Raw genomic sequence first — 23,862 nt, forward strand, 5'->3', positions numbered from 1 at the left:
TTTCTCTACACAAAGAATAAACAGGCTGAGAAAGAAATTAGGGAAACAACACCCTTCTCAATAGTCACAAATAATATAAAATATCTTGGCGTGACTCTAACTAAGGAAGTGAAAGATCTGTATAATAAAAACTTCAAGTCTCTGAAGAAAGAAATTATCAAAGATCTCAGAAGATGGAAAGATCTCCCATGCTCATGGATTGGCAGGATCAACATTGTAAAAATGGCTATCTTGCCAAAAGCAATCTACAGATTCAATGCAATCCCCATCAAAATTCCAACTCAATTCTTCAACGAATTAGAAAGTGCAATCTGCAAATTCATCTGGAATAACAAAAAACCTAGGATAGCAAAAACTCTTCTCAAGGATAAAAGAACCTCTGGTGGAATCACCATGCCGGACCTAAAGCTCTACTACAGAGCAATTGTGATAAAAACTGCATGGTACTGGTATAGTGACAGACAAATAGACCAATGGAATAGAATTGAAGACCCAGAAATGAACCCACACACCTATGGTCACTTGATCTTCGACAAGGGAGCTAAAAACATCCAGTGGAAGAAAGACAGCATTTTCAACAAATGGTGCTGGCACAACTGGTTGTTAACATGTAGAAGAATGCGAATCGATCCATTCCTATCTCCTTGTACTAAGGTCAAGTCTAAGTGGATCAAGGAACTTCACATAAAACCAGAGACACTGAAACTTATAGAGGAGAAAGTGGGGAAAAGCCTTGAAGATATGGGCACAGGGAAAAATTCCTGAATAGAACAGTAATGGCTTGTGCTGTAAGATCGAGAATTGACAAGTGGGACCTCATGAAACTACAAAGCTTCTGCAAGGCTAAAGACACCATCAATAAGACAAAAAAAACACCAACAGATTGGGAAAGGATCTTCACCTATCCTAAATCAGATAAGGGACTAATATCCAATATATATAAAGAACTCAAGAAGGTGGACTCCAGAAAGTCAAATAACCCCATTAAAAAATGGGGCTCAGAACTGAACAAAGAATTCTCACCTGAGGAATACCGAATGGCAGAGAAACACCTGAAAAAATGTTCAACATCCTTAATCATCAGGGAAATGCAAATCAAAACAACCCTGAGATTCCACCTCACACCAGTCAGAATGGCTAAGATCAAAAATTCAGGTGACAGCAGATGCTGGCGAGGATGTGGAGAAAGAGGAACACTCCTCCATTGTTGGTGGGATTGCAAGCTTGTACAACCACTCTGGAAATCAGTCTGGCGGTTCCTCAGAAAATTGGACATAGTACTACCGGAGGATCCAGCAATACCTCTCCTGGGCATATATCCAGAAGATGTCCCAACCTGTAAAAAGGACACATGCTCCACTATGTGCATAGCAGCCCTATTTATAATAGCCAGAAGCTGGAAAGAACCCAGATGTCCCTCAACAGAGGAATGGATACAGAAATTATGGTACATTTACACAATGGAGTACTACTCAGCTATTAAAAAGAATGAATTTATGAAATTCCTAGGCAAATGGATGGACCTGGAGGGCATCATCTTGAGTGAAGTAACACAATCACAAAAGAACTCACACAATATGTATTCATTGATAAGTGGATATTAGCCCAAAACTTAGGATACCCAAGATATAAGATACAATTTACTAAACGCATGAAACTCAAGAAGAATGAAGACCAAAGTGTGGACACTGTGCACCTTCTTAGAATTGGGAACAAAACACCCAGGGAAGGAGTTACAGAGACAGAGTTCATAGCTGTGATGAAAGGATGGACCATTTAGAGACTGCTGTATCCAGGGATCCGTCCCATAATCAGCTTCTAAACGCTGACACCATTGCATACACTAGCAAGATTTTGCTGAAAGGACCCAAATATAGCTGTCTCTTGTGAGACGATGCCGGGGCCTAGCAAACACAGGAGTGGATGTTCACAGTCAGCTATTGGATGTATCACAGGGCTCCCAATGTAGAAGCTAGAGAAAGTACCCAAGGAGCTAAAGGGTTCTTCAACCCTATTGTTGGAACAACATGATGTACTAACCAGAACCCCGGAGCTCTTGTCTCTAGCTGCATATGTATCGAAAGATGGCCTAGTCGGCCATCAATGGAAAGAGAGGCCCATTGGACTTGCAAACTTTATATGCCCCAATATAGGGGAATGCCAGGGCCAAAAGAATGGGAATGGGTGGGTAGGGAAGGGGGGGCGCTATGGGGGACTTTCGGGATAGCATTGGAAATGTAATTGAGGAAAATATGTAATAAAAATATTAAAAATCAAAAAAAAAAAAGAAAATAAGGGTCAAAAGAGGAGATGAGAGGATGGAGTGGTGTGGGAGAATATGGTCAAATATTTTTTTTTTGAAACCAGTAAAGATTAAATGCTTTTTGAGGCAAAAATAAAATCTAAAAAGTATATCTAATGGAGGGGCAGTTTGTCCGAATTGTGAGAAACAAGAAAAATAAAAATAATTTTTATCAGTAGACAGTATATATTTAAATGCATACATATATAAATATGATATGTATAATTTTGACAATTTCATACATGTAAGCAAAGGCTTACAAACACATCATCCCATGCACTCACCACTACATATTTCATGATGAAGCAGCATGATCCAAGGTTAGCAATGATAAGAAGATAGGATCATTATTTCAAAGATTTATTTTAGATTCATATTTTGAGAAATCACAGTTTGTTATAAATATGTACCATTCATATATGATAATTAAAACAGTTTAAATGCAATACAGTTTTACTTGACACTTTATCTTTCTTTCCATTCAATGAGTTTTAAAGTCTCCATGATATAGATTGCTAAACATTTATTTTAGGATATTTAAAGTATCTGAGTGTTTATGAACATGTGCAATATCTTTATTTTCTTATAATGACCAGATCTATTTTTCTTTTTCTCTCTTTTTGCTTTTTTCTTCCTGTATTACAACCCATAGGGATCCAAGCTCGTTGTCTCTTTGTCTCTGTGTCTTTTTCTTATGTGTTTGTTTGTGTGTTTAGAAAACAAGCAGGAAAATTGTTAAAGGAATCAAGCAGTTATTTCAAAAAACAGGGAACCTGGATTTGATGGCACACACCATTAATACCACTGCTCAAGAGGCAAAAGCAGATTTCAAGGCCAGTTGGTGTACATAGAGAGTTTCAGGACACCCAAGGCTACACAAGAAACCCATGTCTCAAGCAAGGAAAGAAAGAAGAAAGAAGCAGAGAAGGGTGGAGATGTTTCACTGGGAATAGTAGTACATGCCTTCATTCCCAGCACTTGGGGGGCAGAGGCACACAGATCTCTGCTAGCCTGGTCTGCAAAGTAAGTTTTAGGACTGCTGGGCTATATGAGTTAAAGAATCTCTGTGTGAAAAGAAAAAAGAAAAACAGTGAAATTACATATGAAACAACCCCCACACCACCCAACTCCCCAAACACTACTATTTTTAAGGGTAAACAAAAGGGTTTGGTTAGAGTTATTATTTTTGGATGAAATACCATGACCAAAAACAAACTAAAAAGAAAAAGATTATTTTTTTCAGAAGTAGATGCTCACAGTCATTTATATGATGGAACACAGGGCCCCTCAATGGAGGAGCTAGAGAAAGTACCCAAGGAGCTAAAGGGGTCTGCAATCCTATAGGTTGAACAGCAATATGAACTAACCAGTACCCCCCCTCCCCCAGAGCTCATGTCTCTAGCTGCATATGTAGCAGAAGATGGCCTAGTCAGCCATCATTGGGAAGAGAGAGGCCCCTAGGTCTTGCAGACTTTACATGCCCCAATACAGGGGAATGCCAGGGCCAAGATGTGGGAGTGGGTGGGTTGGGGAGTGGGATTGGGGAAGGGTATAGGGAACTTTCAGGATAGCATTTGAAATGTAAATAAAGAAAATATCTAATAAAAATATTTTTCTCTTTATTATGATAACTATATTGTTGTGATGAAACACCATGACCAAAAGCAAGATGGGGAAGAAAGTTTTTGCTAGGCGAATATCTGTACATAATAATTCACCACTAAAAGACATCCAGAAGAATATGAAACTAGACCAAAATGTGGATGCAGGAGATGATAAAGAGGTCATAGTGGGGTTCAACTTACTGGCTTACTCATAATGTATTTCTAATCCTATTCCCTTATAGGATTTATGATTACCAACTTCAGAATGCCTTCACGCACAATGGGCTAAGCCCATTACAGGCTTTCCTACAACCCACTCTTAATGGGGCATTTTTTTAAACTGATGTTCCCAGTTTCAGATGACTTTAGCATATCTTAAGTTGATAGAAAACATTGCAATATATTTAGCTTATACTTCTTCTTGCTGTTAATTATTGGAGGAAGTCAGGACAGGTACTCAAGTAGGGCAGGACCCTGCACACAGGGCACACAGGAGCTGATTCACTGGTCATGCAGCAATGCTGTTTATTGGTTTGCTCACTGTGGCTTGCTCAGTCTCCTTTCTTATGGAAAACAAGAACACAGGTACAGAAGTGGCATCCCACCAAAATGGAATGGACCCTCCCACATCAAGAAATGATTAAGAAAATACCCTATAAGCCTGCCTATTTCCTGTTCTTATTGAGGAAGTTACTCCATAGTCTTCCTCCTCTACAATGACTCTAGGTTGTTTCAAGTTGACATAAAACTGAACATCCCACCAAGAAATATGAGATAAGACTTTCTAGACCTGTTTTTGACAATATGAAAATAAAACCAGATACACTGAGAATTATAGAGGAAAAGGTGGGAAGAGCATTGAACACATGGGCATAGGGGTAATTTTCCTGAGCAGAACATCAATGGCTTATGCTCTAAGATCAAGAACCAACAAATATAACTCATAAAATTGCAAAGCTTCTGAAAAGCAAAGGACACTGTCAATAGGACAAAATGGCAACCAATAGATAGGAAAAATATCTTTCCCATTTCTACAGCCAATAGAGGGCTAATATACAATATATACAAAGAACTCAAGAAGTTAGACTCCAGAGAATCAAATAACCCTATTTAAAAATGGCATAAAGTGCTAAACAAAGAATTTTCAACTGAGGAATATCGAATGTCTGAAAAGCACCTAAAGAAATGTTCAACATCCTTAAGTCATCAGGGAAATTCAAATCAAAACAACCCTGAGATCCTACCTCACATCAGTTAGAATGGCTGAGATCAAAAACTCCAGTGACAGCAGATGCTGGCAATGATGTGGACAGAGGAACACTCCTACTTTGCGGGTATGATTGCAAACTGGTACAATCACTCTGGAATTCAGTTTGGTGGTTCCTCAGAAAATTAGTCATAGCACTACCTGAGCACCCAACTATACCATTCCTGGGCATATACACAGAATATGCTTCAACATGCAATAAGGACACATGCCCCACTATGTTCATAGTAGCCTTATTTATAATACCCAGAAGCTGGAAAGAACCCAAATATTCTTCAACATAGGAATGGATACAGAAAATGTGGTACATTTCTATATAATAGAGAACTAATCAGCTATTAAAATGATGAATACATGAAATTCTTAGGCAAATGGATGGAACTAGAAAATATTATTCGGAATGAAGTCACAAAACCACAAAAGAACACACATGGTATGTACTCACTGATGAATGAATGGATATTAGCTCAAAGGCTCCAAACATTCTAGAAAAAAATTCATGGACTACATGAAGCTCAAAAAAAAAAAAAAAAAAAAAGACCACAGTGTGTGTACTTTGGTCTTTCTTAGAAGGAAATCAAAATACTCACAGGAGCAAATATGGAGATAAAGTTTAGAGCAGAGAATGAAGGAAAGGCCATCCAGAGACTGTCCCACCTGGGAATTTATCCCATATACAGTTACCAAACCCAGACACTATTGTGGATGCCAAGAAGTGCATGGTGACAGGTGCCTAATATAGCTGTCTCCTCAGAGGCCCTGCCAGAGCCTTACTAATACAAAGATGGATGTTCACAGCCAACCATTGGACTGAGTATGGGGTCCCCAATAGAGGACTTAGAGAAAGGACCTCAGGATTTGAAGTGGTTTGCAACCCCATAGGAAGAACAATATCATCCAGTACACTAGAACTCCCAGTGTCTAAGCCATTAACCAAGGAATGCAAATGACTCCAGCTACATATGTAGCAGATGATGGCCTTGTTAGGTATCAATGGGAGGAGAGGTCCTTGGTCCTAAAAATGCTCAATAGATTCCCCAGTGTAGGGGAATCAATGGTGCAGAGGTTGGAGTGTGTATGCGAGTAGAGGAACACCCTCATAGAAGCAAGTGGAGGGAGGATGGAACAGGGGCCTTCCAGGAGGAGGGAAATCAGGAAAGGGGCTAACTTTTGAAATTTAAATAAAGAAAACATCCAACAAAACAAAGAAATTGGTAATAATAGTTAAATAAGGGTATAAGCTAATGAATACTCAAAAATAATCGTAGTAAGTGGTTACTTACTAGATTCTTATTAGAATAATGATAGAGAACATAATAGTTCAATAATTACTTCATCTGTTAATTTAAAAGAAAATTAACCTTCAGAGGTCTAGATATTTTCTCCATCTATTACTATAATCTTTATCTATTTCTGCAAGTGATAGGTTGAAGTAAATGGTAGAAAAATCTCCACAGTGTTGACAATGACTGCTATCAACACTCACCTAAGCAAACCATGATAAAACCTCTTAAATCAGAGAGTGGGTACACATTTGCAGGGCTGCTTGTATTTCTGTTTCTAGCTATGCTGGGAACTACCTTTGTATATCAGAGCTTCTTTATTAATTGTCCAGAGGAAGGGGGACCTAGAAAATATAACCCAAGTGCCAGTTAAAGTGTAAAGTGTAGATGACAAAATATCACTGAATACAATAGACACCACATTGATACTTCTCAAATCATGAACACAGCCCAAATACATGATAGACCTCCTTGAAAAGATTTAGAGTATATTCAATGACCATTGTAACTGTGTATGAAGGAAAGATCACAGGGCTGCAACCTCAGTTATAAAGCCACAGGCAAGAGTGGAGAAATGTGCTCAGGATAAAGATATATTTAGGGGTAGAACTATTTTCACTGCTAATACATGGAAGGATAAAATGGACAAAGTAATCTTGGATCACTTTTAGACACCAGAGCAATGTCCTAGAAAACTTGCAGCAGCTCCATTTTTCTATTCTTTTACTATGGAAAATATAACACAAATATAAGTGTATGCAGAAAAATATGTCTGTGAATTTGATAAGACAAGATCATTAATATTTAATAGTGAAAATACTCTTTACTGGTAATGGACATGTTTGATTTTACTTTTGATTATATAAACTTAGACTATAAAATAAACTTTATAAAAATAAAGTTTTTACTTCTGAACATATTTCTTTGTCTGCTGTCTTTGATCTATTTTACAAAACACCACACCAAGGATTTAACAATTACACAGCAATGTCATACTGAGCACAATTCACATTCATAAGCATGCTTTCTTTCTTTCTTCTTATCCATTATCTTCCTACTGATTTTCTCATATGTTCACAGATATTAACAAGATCTATTTTTCTACTTCATGGTCTTTTACCATTGATTCATAGAGATTCCAGATATAAACTTTGTATAAGCACACTCTATCTCCTCTGTAAAAAGAAAGAACTTAACATTTGTCATTACTTTCCTAAGAAATCAGAATTTTCTGAAGCTATTTTTTTAATATTGCAATTTTCAAAAAACTGTAACAATGCTCAGAAGTGGCCATCCTGCAAGATAGTGTATTTTAGGAGCACATACACATAAAGGAGGGAAAACACTAGAAACATAAAAGAAGCAGATAAAAATTTTACATCTGTCTGAGAGTTAAAAAGTTTAGAACAACACACACACACACACAAAGAATTAAGTGAAAAAAGAAAGAAAAGTATAAAAAGACATGTATAGACCAGAAAGTGCTTACAAATTTTAATGGTGACAGCCTTCTTCTGAAATCAGCTGTGTATAAAATAGTACATGTCACTCTAGCAACATTATAGGCAGTCAGGTGTCTCTTCACTCAGTTACATGATCTCTTCTCTCAAGAGTATATCTGGACTTCAAGAAAACCCAGAAGTTCATGGTCATACTTAGATTAAGTTATCCATACTCTGAAATCATAACACTAAAAATATTCAAATAATCTGGTGTTACACATATGATACACAGAAGATCAGGATATTGAATAACAACAGGGGAAGCAAAATTAATAACATAAAAATATCACTTTTCCTTTTAAAGAGGAAAAGAAGTACAAAAAACACTTGAGGATATTTGAGAAAGTAAAAAAGACAGATTATGAAAAAATAAGGGAAGTTTTGTTTCTATATCTAATAAGTCATAAGGATTCTGAATTCTTAGAATGAATAATTGTACTTACCATATATGGTAGTCTTGAAAATTATATGGAAAAGATTTATCAGTAACTTTGCTGCCTGTGTACAAAATATGAAGAAGGAAAAGTGCACCAATTGTCACATCTCCTTCATGGTAAAAATAATCATTGCTTGATACATAGCATTCATTGTCAGTAAAGGCACACATAAAAATGGGAAAATACAGGAATACAAAGGTAAAAAATCTGGAACATCCTATTAACATGTATATCTGCCCATCCAAAAGGCAGATGGTAGCAGGATTGGGTATCTATAAAATCTTTTTTATCTTGGCATGTTCTAACAAAAACCATTGTTATAATGTCTAAAATGAGTGACTATTTAAATGTAATCTCATCATTACTGACATAGACATCATAATCCAAGGAGAATAAAATCTCTTTTGTCTCAAGAAGTTAAGGATAAACATTAAAGAAAAATGAGTTGGTAAACAGATGAGATTGCCTATGAAGGATGTGGCCATGTCATGACCTTTACAGCACAACTGTGCAGCCCTCATCCTCATATGCTCATCTCTAGAAAGAACAGAGTATCTTGACACTATATTTATCCTAATATCTATCAATTTCTATGTTATGAAAGTAAAGAGTAGCTATGAAAATATTTCACGTAAAAACGTATTATGAAGGAAACTGAGGTGGAGGAGGCACATGGGAAGACCAGCAGTCTCAATACACCTGGACCCCTAAGATATCTCAAGTACTTATCTACCAACCAGGCAGCGTACACCCAGTGATAGAGGCCCCCAACACATATACAGCAGAGGACTACCCTGTCTGGCATCAGTGAGAGAAGATGTACCCAACCCTTGAGAGACATGAATCCCTAGGTATTGGAGAGATCTGGTGGAGTGGGCATGGGGAGTGTAAACACCCTCTTGAAGACATGGTAGAGGAGATATTGGATAGGGAGTAGTTGGGGGCAGACCAGACTATAAAAAAGTATTAAAAAATAATAAAAAAAATTTTTTCACTGGGCGTGGTGGTGCACGCCTTTAATCCCAGCACTCGGGAGGCAGAGGCAGGCGGATTTCTGAGTTCGAGGCCAGTCTGGTCTACAAAGTGAGTTCCAGGACAGCCAGGGCTATACAGAGAAACCCTGTCTCGAAAAACCAAAAAAAAAAAAAAAAAAAAAAAATTCAAATAATAAAAAAAAAACACTAGAAACCAAAATTAACCACATCATAAGTCTGCATATCTCATTGAATTTCCATAAAATTAGGATAAGCATTCTGAGTCACATTAAGAAAGTCAAATATCATACATCTTTCATACTCTTTATCTAGAATATATATCAGAAAGACACAAGATTGGATCCTGTAGGACTTGATGGAAAGACTCCTTTGCTGAGGACACTACATACTTGACTCACAAAACATGGAAAAATCACACAGTTACTCACCTATTTTATTTCTCCTGGCTAGATTTCATTGTACTGAAGATGCTATGCATGCTACTAAGGAAAAAAAGAAATAACCATCTTTCTCACTAAGCTGTGAACCACGGGGGATATAGTAATGACTGGATTTATCTGATAGGCCATCTGGTACTAAAATGAGCACACATGTTACATGTGACCCAACATTTGTCTGATTTACTATAAGATTCTCTCCATAGAATGAAAAACAAACACTGCACTATAAAAATGGCAAGAATCTGTGATGAGGTCAGTCATAGACCCACAGGAATAACTTTATACTTCTTTATGCTAAAGTAAAAATTCAACTACTAATGACTTATTGATGTACCCATAAATTAGTCCATCCATCAGCCCTCCTCATACATTCTTTTCATGTAAATGACAAATAATACGTAAACCAATGACTGAATGTGGTAGAGATAATAATCGACTATGCAGTGCTAATCCATAAATGTGGGTTAGAGATCATACCCCTTCCAACAAGGTTGATTAATCTTGGCAGGAAAGAACTGGGAAGATTGTGAAAACCAGAGGCTGTGGATAACCTCAAGGAAACAATATTTTCAGTCTACAAGAGTTTCACATTTGAACTCAGCTTGATTATGGAAGCATGCACAAGACCATGTATGCTTAAATAAGACAAAATACCAATATGGAAGATATAGGCATAAAATTTCACCTTGAGCCAAGATACTATTGAGATTAGATAGTTACTGGGTGAAAGATAGTCAATTTCTTCAATGTTGTGACCCTTAGGAGGTCAACCCCACTCAAAGCAAGGTTCTGGTGACAATAGAACTTAGAGAACACAAACTGTATTTGACTGGAAACAATAAAAAAGCAAGTTTGGTAAGAAGATAAGGGTTAAAATAGAGGATATGAGAGGATGGAGTGGTGTGGGTTTACATGGTCAAAATGTTTTGTGTGAAACTTGTAAAGAATTAAATGCTTTTCAAGGCAAAAATATATTTTAAAAGTATGTCTAATGGAAGAGAATTTTGTCAGAACTGTGAGAAGTAAGAAAAATAAGTATATTTTTTGTCAATAGACAGTATAGATATAAGCACACACATATATAAATATGATGTGTATCATTTTGACAAATACACACATTTAAGCAAAGGCTCTCAAACAGATTATCAATTGCAATCACCACTGCATATTTCATGATGATGAAGCACTGGGAAGTCAAGATTACAACATAAAGAAATGATCAGGAGATAGGGTCTTTATTTCCAAGATTTATTGTAGATTCATATTTTTAGAAAACATAGTATGTTATAAATATGTAAAACTCATATATGATCATTAAAACTGTTTAAATGAAAAACAATTTTACTTGATACTTTATCCCCTTTTTCATAAAGTCAATTTAAAATCTCCATAATATAGATTGTTCAAACATCCATTTTCAAATATTTAAAGTATTTATATGTTCATGAACATGTATAATAAAGATTTTCTTAGAGTGAACAAATTTATTTTTCCATTTTCTCACTTTTTTATATTTTCTCTCCATATTTCTACCTGACAAATACAGAGATGGGTCCTTGCCATCTAGCACTGGAATGAGCACAGGGTCCCCAGTGAAGGAGCTAGAGAAAGGACCCAAGGAGCTGAAGGGGTTAATAGGCTCATAGGAGAAACAACAATGTGAACCAGTACCCCCCAGAGCTTCCAGGGACTAAATCACCAACCAAAGAGTACATGGTGGGACTCATGGCTCCAGCTGCATATGTAGCAGAGGATGGCCTATACAATCATCAAAGGAGGAAAGACCTTTGGTCCTGTGAAGACTATGCCATGGTATAGGGGAATGCCAGGGCCAGAGAGCAGGAATGGATGGGTTGGTGAGCAGGAAGAAGGGGGAGGAGATAGTGTGTTTTCAGAGGGAAAACAGGAAAGGGGACATTTGAAATGTAAGAAAATTAAATATCTAATAAAAATAAAGTAGACTTTGTAAACTGAAAAAAGAAAAGGAGAGAGAGAGAGAGAGAGAGAGAGAGAGAGAGAGAGAGAGAGAGAGAGAGAGAGAGAGAGGTGGGGTGAGAAACAAAGATGTTTCACTGGGAAGGAGAATGCATGCTTTCATTCCCAGCACTCAGGAGGCAGGGTAACACGGATCTCTTACAGCCTGGTCTACATAGTAAGTTTTAGGACTGCTAGGGCTACATGAGTTAGAAAAACTCTGTTTCCAAATTAAAAAATATAAAAACGTGAAATGACATATGAAACATTCCCCACTCCACCTAATGCCCCATACACTACTTTTTTGATGCTAAACAAACTGTTTCAGTTAGAGTTATTATTTATTGGATGAAACACCATGACCAAAACAAAATAAGGAGGAAAGGATTATTTGATATCATTATTATGATTACTGTTGGTGTGATGAAACACCTTGACCAAATGCAGGATGGGAAAGAAAGCTTTTATTTTATTAGGTGACTATCTCCACATCATAATCTACTACTGAAAGACACCCCTACAGAATATCAAACAGGGCCAATAAGTGAAGACAGGGGCCACAGAGGGGTTCTACTTACTAGCTTGCTAATGTATTTCTCAGCCTTCTTCCTTATAGAATTCATAATTACCAGCCTCAGAATGGCTTCATCCATAATGGGCTAAGCAATAACACTACAGGTTTTCCTATAACCCACTTTTAGGGGACATTTTCTTAGCTGATGTTCCATTCCTTTAGATGATTTTAGTATGTCTCAAGCTGATAAAAAACAACAACAACAACTTTGCAGCATATTTAGCTTACACATCTTCATTGCTGTTCATTATTAGAAGAAGTCAGGAGATGTACTAAAGTAGGGCAGGACCCTTCACACAGGAGCTGATCTAATGGTCATGGAGCAATGCTGTTTATTGGTTTGCTCAATGTGGCTTGTTCATCTACTTTGTTATGGAACCCAGGACCACATTTGCAGAGGTAGCACTCCACCCACAATAGACTGGACCCTCGCACATCAAGGAATAATTTTAAAAAATACCCTACAGGCCTACCTATTGCCTGATCTTATTGAAGCAATTTCTCAATTGAGTCTTTGATCTCAAACTTGTATTTAGTTTGTGTCAAGTTGAAATAAAACTAACTGTTACACCAAGAATTATGAGATAAAAAAAATCTAAAAATATGTTAGAAAATATGAAAATGTTACCAAATTTGCAATAATAGTTTAATAAATGGATAGACTAATGAATGGTCAAAATAATCTTAATAAGTTTTTATTTACAAGATTATTATTAGAAAAATGATACTAACAGAATATGCAGAAAAATCTGCAGAAAAGGCCAGAATTCTGACATATTTCTTGTATTATTTCTAAGTGTTTGCCCCATCAGATAACTTACATTGAAAATTAGAGCATATTTCATGAATTATTCACTTATTCAATTAGAGTAGGAAAAATTGAAACAACATACAATTCAATAATTTCTTAATCAGTTAATTTAAAAGAAAATTAAACTACAAATTTGTAGATCTTTCTACTTCTATTTTTGTAATTTATAATTAATTCTGCAAGTGATAGTTTGAAGTAAATGGTAGAAAAATATCCACAGTGCCGACAATGACTGCTATCAACACTCATCTAACTAAAACATGACAAAATCACTTACATCAGAGAGGTTGGTACATAACTGAAGGGTTGCTTGTGTTTGTGTATCCAGGTGTTCTGAAAATTAACTTTGTATATCAAAACTTCTTTATTAATTTTCCAGAGAAAATGGGAGGCAGCAAAATCAGCCCAATGCCAGTTAAAGAATAAAGTGTGGATGACAAAATATCAGAGAATGCAATAAATCAGACACAACAGATGTACTTCTCAAATAAAGGAATACAGTCTTAGTATATGATAGATCTCCAGGAAATGATTTAAAGGATATTCAATGACCATTCTGACTGTGTATGAAAGAAAGATCACAGGGCTGCAATTCATGGAAATAGAGAATTCAATTGTAAGGCCACAGTCAAGAGTGGAGAAATATGCTCAGGATAAAGATATATTTAGGGGTAGAACTATTTTCACTGCTAACACACAGAAGTATAAGATAGACAAAGCAATCTTATATCACTCTTAGACACCAGAGCAATATCCTAGAAAACTTGTACCAGCTACATTTTTCTATTCTTTTACATGGGAAAGTGTAATAAAGTTATAAGTGTATGCAAAAATATATCTGGAAATTATAAAAAACAAATTTGTTAATATTTAATAGTGAAAATTTTCCAGTAATGAACTACTTTGATTTTATTTTTGATTATATAAAATTTGACTATGAGAAGTAATAATTTTATGGATTAAAATATTTTCATTCATCATGGAAAAGCCAACTACTTATGACAAATGTACCTGAAAATACAGTCTTTCAACATATGGGCCTGTTCCTGCATGATGTCTAAAACACCATGTACACACGTACATTGGTGCCTGGGTTGCTGAAGTTAGAGAAGAAAGGAAATTGAGAATAATAAAAGGCCTTAATTATAATGAAATAAAAGGAGCTCCAACAAGTATCCTGTGTCCCCCTTCTGGTAGGCATATAACACATATTTATGTAATTTAAGATGTGATCCTTAAGCATTTGTGTCTACCATGAATTACTTCATTGAGATATGAATTATGGCATGGTGATATAAATTTTTAGATCTTTGCTATGTTAGTCTCAAACCAAATATGTCAAGACCATGAATATTTCATGAGTTTTTAACTTCTGAACATATTTCTTTGTCTACTGTCTTTGATTTTTTTTTTTTTACTTAACACCACACCAAAGATTTAACAATTACACAGCGATGTCACACTGAGCACAGTTCACATTCATAAGTATGTTTTCTCTCTTTCTTCTTATCCATTTTCTTCCTACAGATATTCTCATATGATCACAATCATTTACAATTTGTATTTTTCTACTTCATGGTCTTTTTCCATTGATCTATAGAGATTCTGGATATATACTTTGGATAATCACACTTTATCTCCTCTATAAAGAGAAAGAACTTAATTCTTGTCATTACTTTCATAAGAAATCAGACTTTCCTGAAGCTATTTCTTAATATTACAAGTATCAGATAAGTGTAAAAATGTCCTTAAGTGGCCATCCTCCAAAATAGAGTATTTTTTGGAGCACATAGACATAAAGGAGGAAAAGCACTAGAAACATATATGGCAAGCAGATAAACATTTAATATCTTTCTTAGAATAAAGAAGTTTAGGACAAAAAATAATGAAATGAAAAAAAGAAAGAAAAGAGAGACAAAGATATGTCTAGAGCAGAAATTGCTCACGAATTTTAATGGTGACAGTTCTCTTCTGAAATCAGCTAGGTGTAACATAGTCAGTACTTGTGCCTCTAGAAACTCAGGGATCTCTTCACTAAGTTACAAAATCTTTTCCCTCAAGAGTATATGTGCGCCGGGCGTGGTGGCGCACGCCTTTAATCCCAGCACTTGGGAGGCAGAGGCAGGCGGATTTCTGAGTTCGAGGCCAGCCTGGTCTACAGAATGAGTTCCAGGACAGGCAGGGCTATACAGAGAAACCCTGTCTCGAAAAACCAAAAAAAAAAAAAAAAAAAAAAAAAAAAAAAAAAAAAAAAAAAAAAGAGTATATGTGCACTTCAAGAAAACCCAGAATTTCATAGTCATACTTAGATTAACTAACCATACTCTGAAATCATAACAATGAAAATAGTCAAATAATCTGGTGTTGCACACATGACAAACACAAGATCATGGGTATTGAATAACAACAGGGAAAGCAAAATGAATAACATCAAAATATCACTTTTCCTTTTAAAGAGGAAAAGAAGTACACAAAAAAATATACTTGGGGAGATTTGAGAATGGAAAAGAAGGATTGTGAAAAAAGGGAAGTTTTAATCCTAATATCAACTAAGTCATAAGAATTCTGAATTCTTAGAATGAATAATTGTACTTACTGCATACGAAAATCTTGGAAATTGTATGGCAGATATTTATCAGGAACTTTATTGCCTAGGTAAAAAGCATGAAGAGTGAAAAATGCACTGATTGTTACATCTCCTTCATGGTAAAAATTATCCTTGATTTTTGCATAGCATTCATTGTCAGTAAAGGCACATACAAATTTGGGACTATACAGGAACCCAAAGGTAAAAATCCAGAACATCCTATTAACATATATATCTGCCCAGTCATAAGGCTGATGGATAAATATCCAATGATGCCCAATAGGTGTATGTTTAGTTCATGTGTTTGTGAACACTCTGGGCTTCTGACTGATAATAAGTGCAGCTGTCACATTAATCACCCACAAGTTCTTCAAGACATTTCTTCCACTGTCAATGAGAGTTGTGAAACTTTTTCTTCCCTTAGGCTATGTTAGATTCTGCATCTGAGGCCTTGTCTTCTGCTTAAAAACAAGAGAGAAAATATGTTTTAGATCTTCACCTCTAGCCAGAGGCATCATGATTTCAGCCAAAAAGACAGCCAGAGCTAAAGTATCAACTTTCTGACTGGGCTGTTTTGGCCAAGATTAAAACTTTTAATAACATTATTTTGGCTGATGAAATCATGTTCCCTCAGAGGTAGATGAATTGGAAGAAGGTCAGAAGATGCCCATGCTATTCATGCACAGGATGAGCCATGCTATCACAAACAAAGAACAACTTTTGGATTTTACTCATTCTATTTACTGTTTTTTTTTAATCTCAGAATATTCTTTTACAATATATATTTATCTGCACAAAAATATGATATCTATAGCGCAACAAAAGCAGTTAGTTTCTCACTTTGGAAAAGCTAATAGACCTGCTGCATTTCTCACTTCCAAATTATTTACTTAATTTCAATGAAAAAATTATCAAGTTTCCTGTTTATTTACTGATTTCAACTCCTCTACTCCTACTCTTCTTTAATCCAAGGTTAATCTTTGAGTAGAGGTGTATTGACTAACCACGTCATCTAGAGCACTATGTTCACCACTGAATGTAACACGCTCTGAAAACAATAGGGCAGTTCTCACTTATATAAAATGAAAATTCAAAGGCACCACAGTGTATGCTTTCTCCTAAGATACTGAGGGAAATGATCTTCAGTGGGCCCATATATTTAGCCACCAGCAGTTTAGGACAGTGAATGTACTATATATTTCGATATTGTAATGAAAGTATGCCCCCTCCAAATAAATTGACTTGCCTAGACAAGAATGAGAAAATAGGGTAAACAAAATCCCAAATGAAGCAACAATAAAAAACACTACCATAAGAAATGTTAATCAATAACACTGTAGATTGTTAGGACTATTTTGCTTTAGTTTAACAACATGCAATTAATACACATTAGACATAATCTGTCTATTATAAGACTGAAGGAAATTAACAGGTACAGGAAAAACTTTGGTAAGTCACAATTCAGTGCAATCATGGTTAATAGAGCCTTTGTGTCACTCTATTCAAATATGCTTCTCACTTTGTAACTGAGTACTAAACCTGTAGAAATGGAAGTATATTGATGAATTCTTCAACCAGATTCATTGATGGAGGATAACCATAATACTTAAACAAATACAATTGAGGAATTGTCCTAGTAACAGGACTGAGAACCTATAAAATCATATTTTTTTCTTGGAATGTTATGACAAAAATCAATGTAACAATGTCTGAAGTGGGTGACTATGAAAATGTAATCTCTTCATTACAGACGTAGATATCATAACCCAAGAAGAATAGAAAAAAAACTCTATTATTTCAAGTATTTAAGGACAAACATTAAAGAAAAATGAATTAGCTAGAAAGCAGATGAGATTATGTGTGAAGAATGTGGTTATGTTCTGACTTTTATGGTGATACTGTACATCCATGATCCTCATGTCTTCATCTCTAGCAAGAACAGAGTATATAGACACTATGCTTACCCTCATATCAATTTCTGAGTTATGAGAGTAAATTTAATGTTTTAAATGTATACTTCCTCTAAACCTATATCCCTCTGGGTCTCACTGAATACCTCATACAAAGACATGCCTTGTAGATACTCCTACAGGCACACCTAGAGATTCTGCAGGTACCATACATGACACAGAGTCGAAGATAGTTGCAAGATGCCTTACTAGCATTCTTTAGATGCTCTATCCATATTTGAGACCCAGAACCATGTCCTACTACCAGAGGAAAGTTTTTGAAAATTCTTTTTCTAACTATTGAAAGAATGGGGCTTAAAGCATGAAAAGAAACCTGAATTAAGAATACATCCTCAAATATGAGGCACAGTAAATTAAGGCCCAACATTATAGATGAAGATGTGGCTCAGCATTTAAAGATGCTAGCTGCTCTTTCAGAAGACTCAGGATTTATTTACAGCACTGAAATTATAGCTGACAACTCCAGTTCTAGGGAATCAAAAGCCTATTTCTGGATTCTAATACAGGCATGCATGTATTGCACAAACTTATAGGTGGGAAAAATACCAATGCCTCAAAAATAAAGAAAAATAAAGTAAATTGTTTAAATCTTCCCAAGACTATTTTGAAATGCCCCATTCTGGACAATGTAAACACTTCTGATGAAATACCAAAGATGACTTTGCAAAAAAAAAAAAAAAAAAAACCACCCCCCACAAAAAATCAATAACTCAGCATGTGTAAATTCAAATGCAGAAACGATATCATTTTAACTAAAAGTAACAAATTTTAAATCCATGAAAAACCAAAGTAGCAATTCATGTCAAAAAATTGACAATCCCATGGAAATCATACAAAGAGAATAATTGGAAGAAATTACAAAGAATTCAAAGGGTGATTGTACATGTAGTCAAATTACTTGAAGAAGACAAAGTCAAGTACAATTAAATATGGGAGTAAAACTCACATATGAAAATAGAGTGTGATTTTTTTTATCAGTAAAACCCAAACTGAAAGTATTCTGGAAGGGGAAGCCTAATAAAACAAATACAAACCTCAGTGTAATACCACTCTAACAACACTGATGTTGCAAACAGAAAGTTGTGGATAGAAGACTAAGTAATCTTGAATTGGATCACTCAGTAACAGGCATTGAGAAACTCAAAACTGTATGTGAAGGGAGAACAATAGTTTGGGGATAGCAAGAAAATACCAAATCTGGGAATTATGATCATGGAAAGAGGAGAAGGAAACATTGGCAAAGACTGAGAAAATGTGTCCAGTAAAGCAGTAGATTAATCTTAGAAATGCCATAGTTATATTGGCACATTCTAAGATCAAGAATTGATAAATGGGACTGCATGAAACTGGAAAGCTTCTGTAAGTCGAAGGATATAGCGCATATGATGAATCATCAATCTACAGATTGGGAAAAAAATCTTTACTCACCTCACACCAAACAGAGAGGTATTATGCAAAATATAGAAAGAACTCAAGAAACTAACCACCAAAAAAAAAAAAAAAAAACCAAAAAACAAAAAAAACAAACAATCCAACCAAAAAATGGGGTATAGAACTAAACTGAGAATTCACAACAGGGGAATCTTGAATGGCTGAGAAGAACCTAAAGAAATGTTCAAAGTCATGAGTGATTAGAGAAATGCAAATCAAACTGACCCTGAGATTCCACCTTATACCAATCAGAATGGCTAAGATTAAAACCTCAGGTGACAGCACATGTTGGTGAAGATGTGGAGAAAGAGGAATACTCCTCCACTGCTGGTGGGATTGCAAACTGGTACACCAACTCTGGAAATCAATCTGGAGGTTCCACAGAAGATTGGAAATAAATCTACTTGAAGGTCCTGCAATAATACTCTTGGGAATATACTCAAAAGATGCCCCACCATACCACAGGGGCACTTGTTTCACTATGTTTATAGTGGCCTTGTTTGTGATAGCCAGAAGCTGGAAACAACCCAGATGTTCCAAGACAGAAGAATGGATACAGAAAATGTGGTTGATTTATACAATGGAGTACTAATCAGGTATGAAAAATGAGGACATCCTGAGTTTTGCAGCAAATGGATGGAACTAGAAAATATCATCCTGAGTGAGATAAGTCAGACTCAAAGGATATGCATGTATTTACTAGTAAGTAGATATTAGCCAAAAAAAAAAAAGTAAAAAATACCCAAGATACAGTCGACAGAACTCAGAAAGTTTAACAACCCAAAGGGCCCAATTGAGAATACCTCAATCCCACTTGGGAGGGAGAAGAAAGCAATCATGTGAGTGTGGGAGGGAGGAAAGATCATGGGTGGGAAAAGGGAAAGAGAGTGGGAGAGGAAAACATGATCAGGTATTGGTGGAAGTGTGAAAAGACTGAGGTCCTGAGGGCCAGCACAGAGGATGGAAACAGGGAATCTCAGAAAGAACAAGGTGTGAGTACACTTCACAATGTATCAGAGACCTGGGAGGTGAGAGATGCTCCTGACTCAAAGGGAGGGGATCTTAGATGAACTGTCCTACAGTGGGAAGAGGGAACTTCTAGAGCCTACCTCCTAAAGAAAGACAGGGAATCTAGTGAGAAATAGAGTTGCCATCCCTCAGTGAAAACTCTGTCACATAAATTGTTCTTGTATGAAAGAACTGCAGAGACAAAAGTGGAGAAGAGCTTGAGGAAAAGTAGGTCCAGTGACAGGCCCAAAGTAGAGTCCTGCTCAAGGTGAGGCTCCAAGGCCTAACAATTCCAAAAAGGACCCTATGAAGATGGCCCTCTGAAAGACCCAACAAGTAGCTGAAAGCCCCAGATACAGATGTTTACACCCAACAAATGGACAGAAGCTGCTGTAGTCTGTGGTTGGATTAGGGAAAAGCTGAAAGAAAAGGAGGAGCAGGGAGCAGCCCTGTAGGAGGACCATCAGTCTCAATTAACCTGAATCCTGGAGATCTCAGAGACACTTGGTCACCAACCAGGCAGCATACATCAGCTGATATGTGGCCCTGAACACATATACAGCAGAGAACTACCAGGTCTGGGTTCAGTCAGAGAAGATGCACCTAACCCTCAAGAGACTGTAGTCCCCAGGCAGTGGAGAGGTCTGGTGGGGGGAGTTTGAGGGTCAGGATATTTTCATGGAGACAGGGGTGGGATGTAGAACAGTCAGAGGGTGGACTGGGAAGGGGATAAAATATGAAGTATAAAAAAAAATTAAATAAAACTAAAAAAAGAAAAGAAAGAAAAGAAAATGCCAGAGTTAAAAGACATATGTCAGAGTTAAAAGACATGGCTCCAGCTGCATATTTAGCAGAAGGTTGCCTTATCTGACATCAGTGGGAGGGGAGGACCTTGATCCTTTGGAGACTTAATGACCTAATGTTGGGTAATGCTATGGCAGTAGGCAGGATTGGGTGGGTGGGTATAGGAAGTCCATCAAAGAAGCAGTGGTGAGAAGATTTGGATAAGAGTTTTATGGAGGGGAAACTGTGAAAGGGGATAACATTTGAACTGTAAATAAGTAAAATAACCAATAAAAATGTAAGAAATATATATTGAAAGGCATCTCCATTACAAGTTCTTTGTTAAATTTCAGAGGTGTAGAAAAAAAACAGTATGGTACTGTCTTAAAAATTAGCTGACTGAAAAATGGGTTAGACAAAATGACACTTCTACAGCCATATGATCTTTGAAAAAATGATGTGGTATCTTTACATAAACCTTAAGTTCAAGTGGATCAAAGACTTCAAGGTACATGGAATCTAATTTTTAAAAAGTGGGAAAGAGTCTGAAATTCATTGTCACAGGGGGAGATTTCCTAAACTGAACTCCTGTGGCTCAAGATATAAGATCAACAATTGATGAATGGGACCTCATGAAACTGGAAAGCTTCTGTTAAGCAAAGGATATAGCCAATAAGACAAATCAACAACTTACAGATTTTGGAGAAAAATTTTACTAACCCCACATCTCATAGAGGGCTAATATACAAAATATAGAAAGGACTCAAGAATGTGACCATACAGAAAATCAAACATCCCAATCAAAAAATGGGGTATAGTGCTAAACAGAGAATTCACAACAGAGGAATCTCGAATGACTGAATAGAAGCTAAAGAAATGTTCAAAGTTGTGAATGGTCATAGAAATGCAAATCAAACTGACCCTGAGATTCCACCTTCTACCAATCAGAATGGCTAAGATCAAAACCTCAGGTAACAGCACATGTTGGTTAGGATGTGGAGAAAGAGGAGCACTCTTCCATAGCTGGTAGGAGTGTAAACTGGTACACCAACTCTGGAAATGAATCTGGGGATTCCTCAGAAAACTGGAAATAATTCTACATATACACACAGCTATACCACTCATGGGCCTGTACCTAAAAGATTCCCTACTATGCCACACTAGCAAATGGTCCCCCATGTTCCTAGTGGCCTTACTTCTGATAACCAGAAGCAGGAAACAACCCAGATGTCCCACACCAGAAGAATTGATACAGAAAATGTATTTCATTTACCCAATAGAGTACTGCACACCTATTAAGAAGAACATCCTGAGTTTTGCAGGAAAATGGATGGAACTAGAAAGTATCATCCTCAGTGAGGTGCCACGTACTTTGGTTGAGTCAGTTTGACATAGCGAAAGCTAGGAAGCTGACCGAAGCAACGAGTTTCAAGGAAACTCTCTTCCTGGGGTCTGACACTTTTCTCCCATAATCCTTATAAACCATAAAATCAATCTTCCGTCATTCACGTGCGGTCTATTTAGTATTACCTTAATGCAATGCCTTTTAAGATTGAATTCTAACATAGCTAAAGCCTTTCCCAGTGTTCTAAGGTCCCAGATGGTAGCAAGGAGCTTAACCTATTCAGTAACTAATTACGCAGGCAATAAAACAATAAAGCACTAGCCATTAGCTCAGTTATCTGCAGAAAGAGACTGGAATTCTCACTGAGATAGAAATTCTTATTACAGACTATATTCCATGCCAACAGCAAATTAATATACTATACTGATAATGGGAATTCTCCAGACATAGATAAGAATTAACAAGACCTAAGAATTCCAAGGTCCTTGACACTACTTTATTCCTGAGGCCAGGCAAGAGTTAATACCCCCTAGCCCAATTAACATTAAAAGTGTGAAACTCTTGCCTGGCACAGGGCTGATCCTAGGCAGGGTGATAATTTCTAAAGTAAACATTTATCTGGTTCCTTTTGAAGTCACTCGCCTTGCACCTGGAAAACTTCAATATGCCCTATTCTGTTACTCTGTATTATAAAAGGTCTGAGTCTCCACCAGAAAATTACATTCAGATTCAACACCTCTCTTGTGTGTGTGTGTGTGTCTGTCACTCCGTCCTAAGCTTTGCCCACCTACTCTAGAGAACCGTTTTACGCAGGCACGGGACCCAGAGGGTCTGTGGCAGTGAGGTAACTCTGATCCAAAAGGACATGCATGGTTTGTAGTCACTTATAAGTAGATATTAGCCAAAAATGTACAGAATACCCAGGATACAATCCACAAAACTTAAAAAGGTTAACAAGCCAAAGGGCCCAAGTGGGAAGGTAGAAGAAAGCAATCGTGGGGGAAAGAGAGAGGGAGGAACATGGGAAGGAAAGAATGGGGTAAACATGATTAGGTATTGGGGGATGGGATAAGTACATAACTGAAGCCCTGCGGACCAGTAGAAAGTATGGAAATAGACAAGCCCAGGAGTTACGAGTTTGGGGGACCCTCTAGAATGTACCAGAGACCTGGAAGGTGAGAGATACTCAGGACTTAAATGGAGGGACCTTAATTGAAGTGATATACTGCAGGAGGGGGAACTTGTAGAGCCCAACTCCAGGAGATAGGGCATCAAGTGGAAGATGGGGTAACCATCCCCATCAAAACTCTGACCCATAATTGTTCCTATCTGAAAGAACTGCAGGGAGAAAAATGGAGAAGAGCATTAGGAAAAAGAGGTCCATGTCCATGCCCAAAGCAAAATACAACTCAATGGGAGGCTGGCACTATTACTGAGGCTACGGAATGCTCACAAAAAGGGACCTAAAATGACTGCCATCCACAAGACCCAACAAGCAGTTGAAAGAATCAGATACAGATATTTACACCCAACCAATGGACAGAAGCTT

The 23,862-nt window shown here is 36.7% G+C and overlaps 1 protein-coding gene across 1 annotated transcript in view; it reads right to left on the bottom strand.

Moving 5' to 3' along the window:
- Positions 1 to 16,031, bottom strand: part of LOC110298437 (vomeronasal type-2 receptor 116-like) — a 54,646-nt gene extending 38,615 nt beyond the window's left edge. Inside the window, exon 1 of the mRNA XM_085841838.1 lies at positions 15,786 to 16,031. Within this exon, the coding sequence (XP_085697964.1) occupies positions 15,786 to 15,994 (209 nt within the window). The 5' untranslated portion in view covers positions 15,995 to 16,031. The remainder of the gene's footprint in view (positions 1 to 15,785) is intronic.
- Between the last annotated feature and the right edge of the window lie 7,831 nt (positions 16,032 to 23,862).

This window comes from Mus caroli, unplaced genomic scaffold, assembly GCF_978045245.1.
Source record: "Mus caroli unplaced genomic scaffold, Mus_caroli_1 scaffold_8, whole genome shotgun sequence".
NCBI lineage: Eukaryota > Metazoa > Chordata > Mammalia > Rodentia > Muridae > Mus > Mus caroli.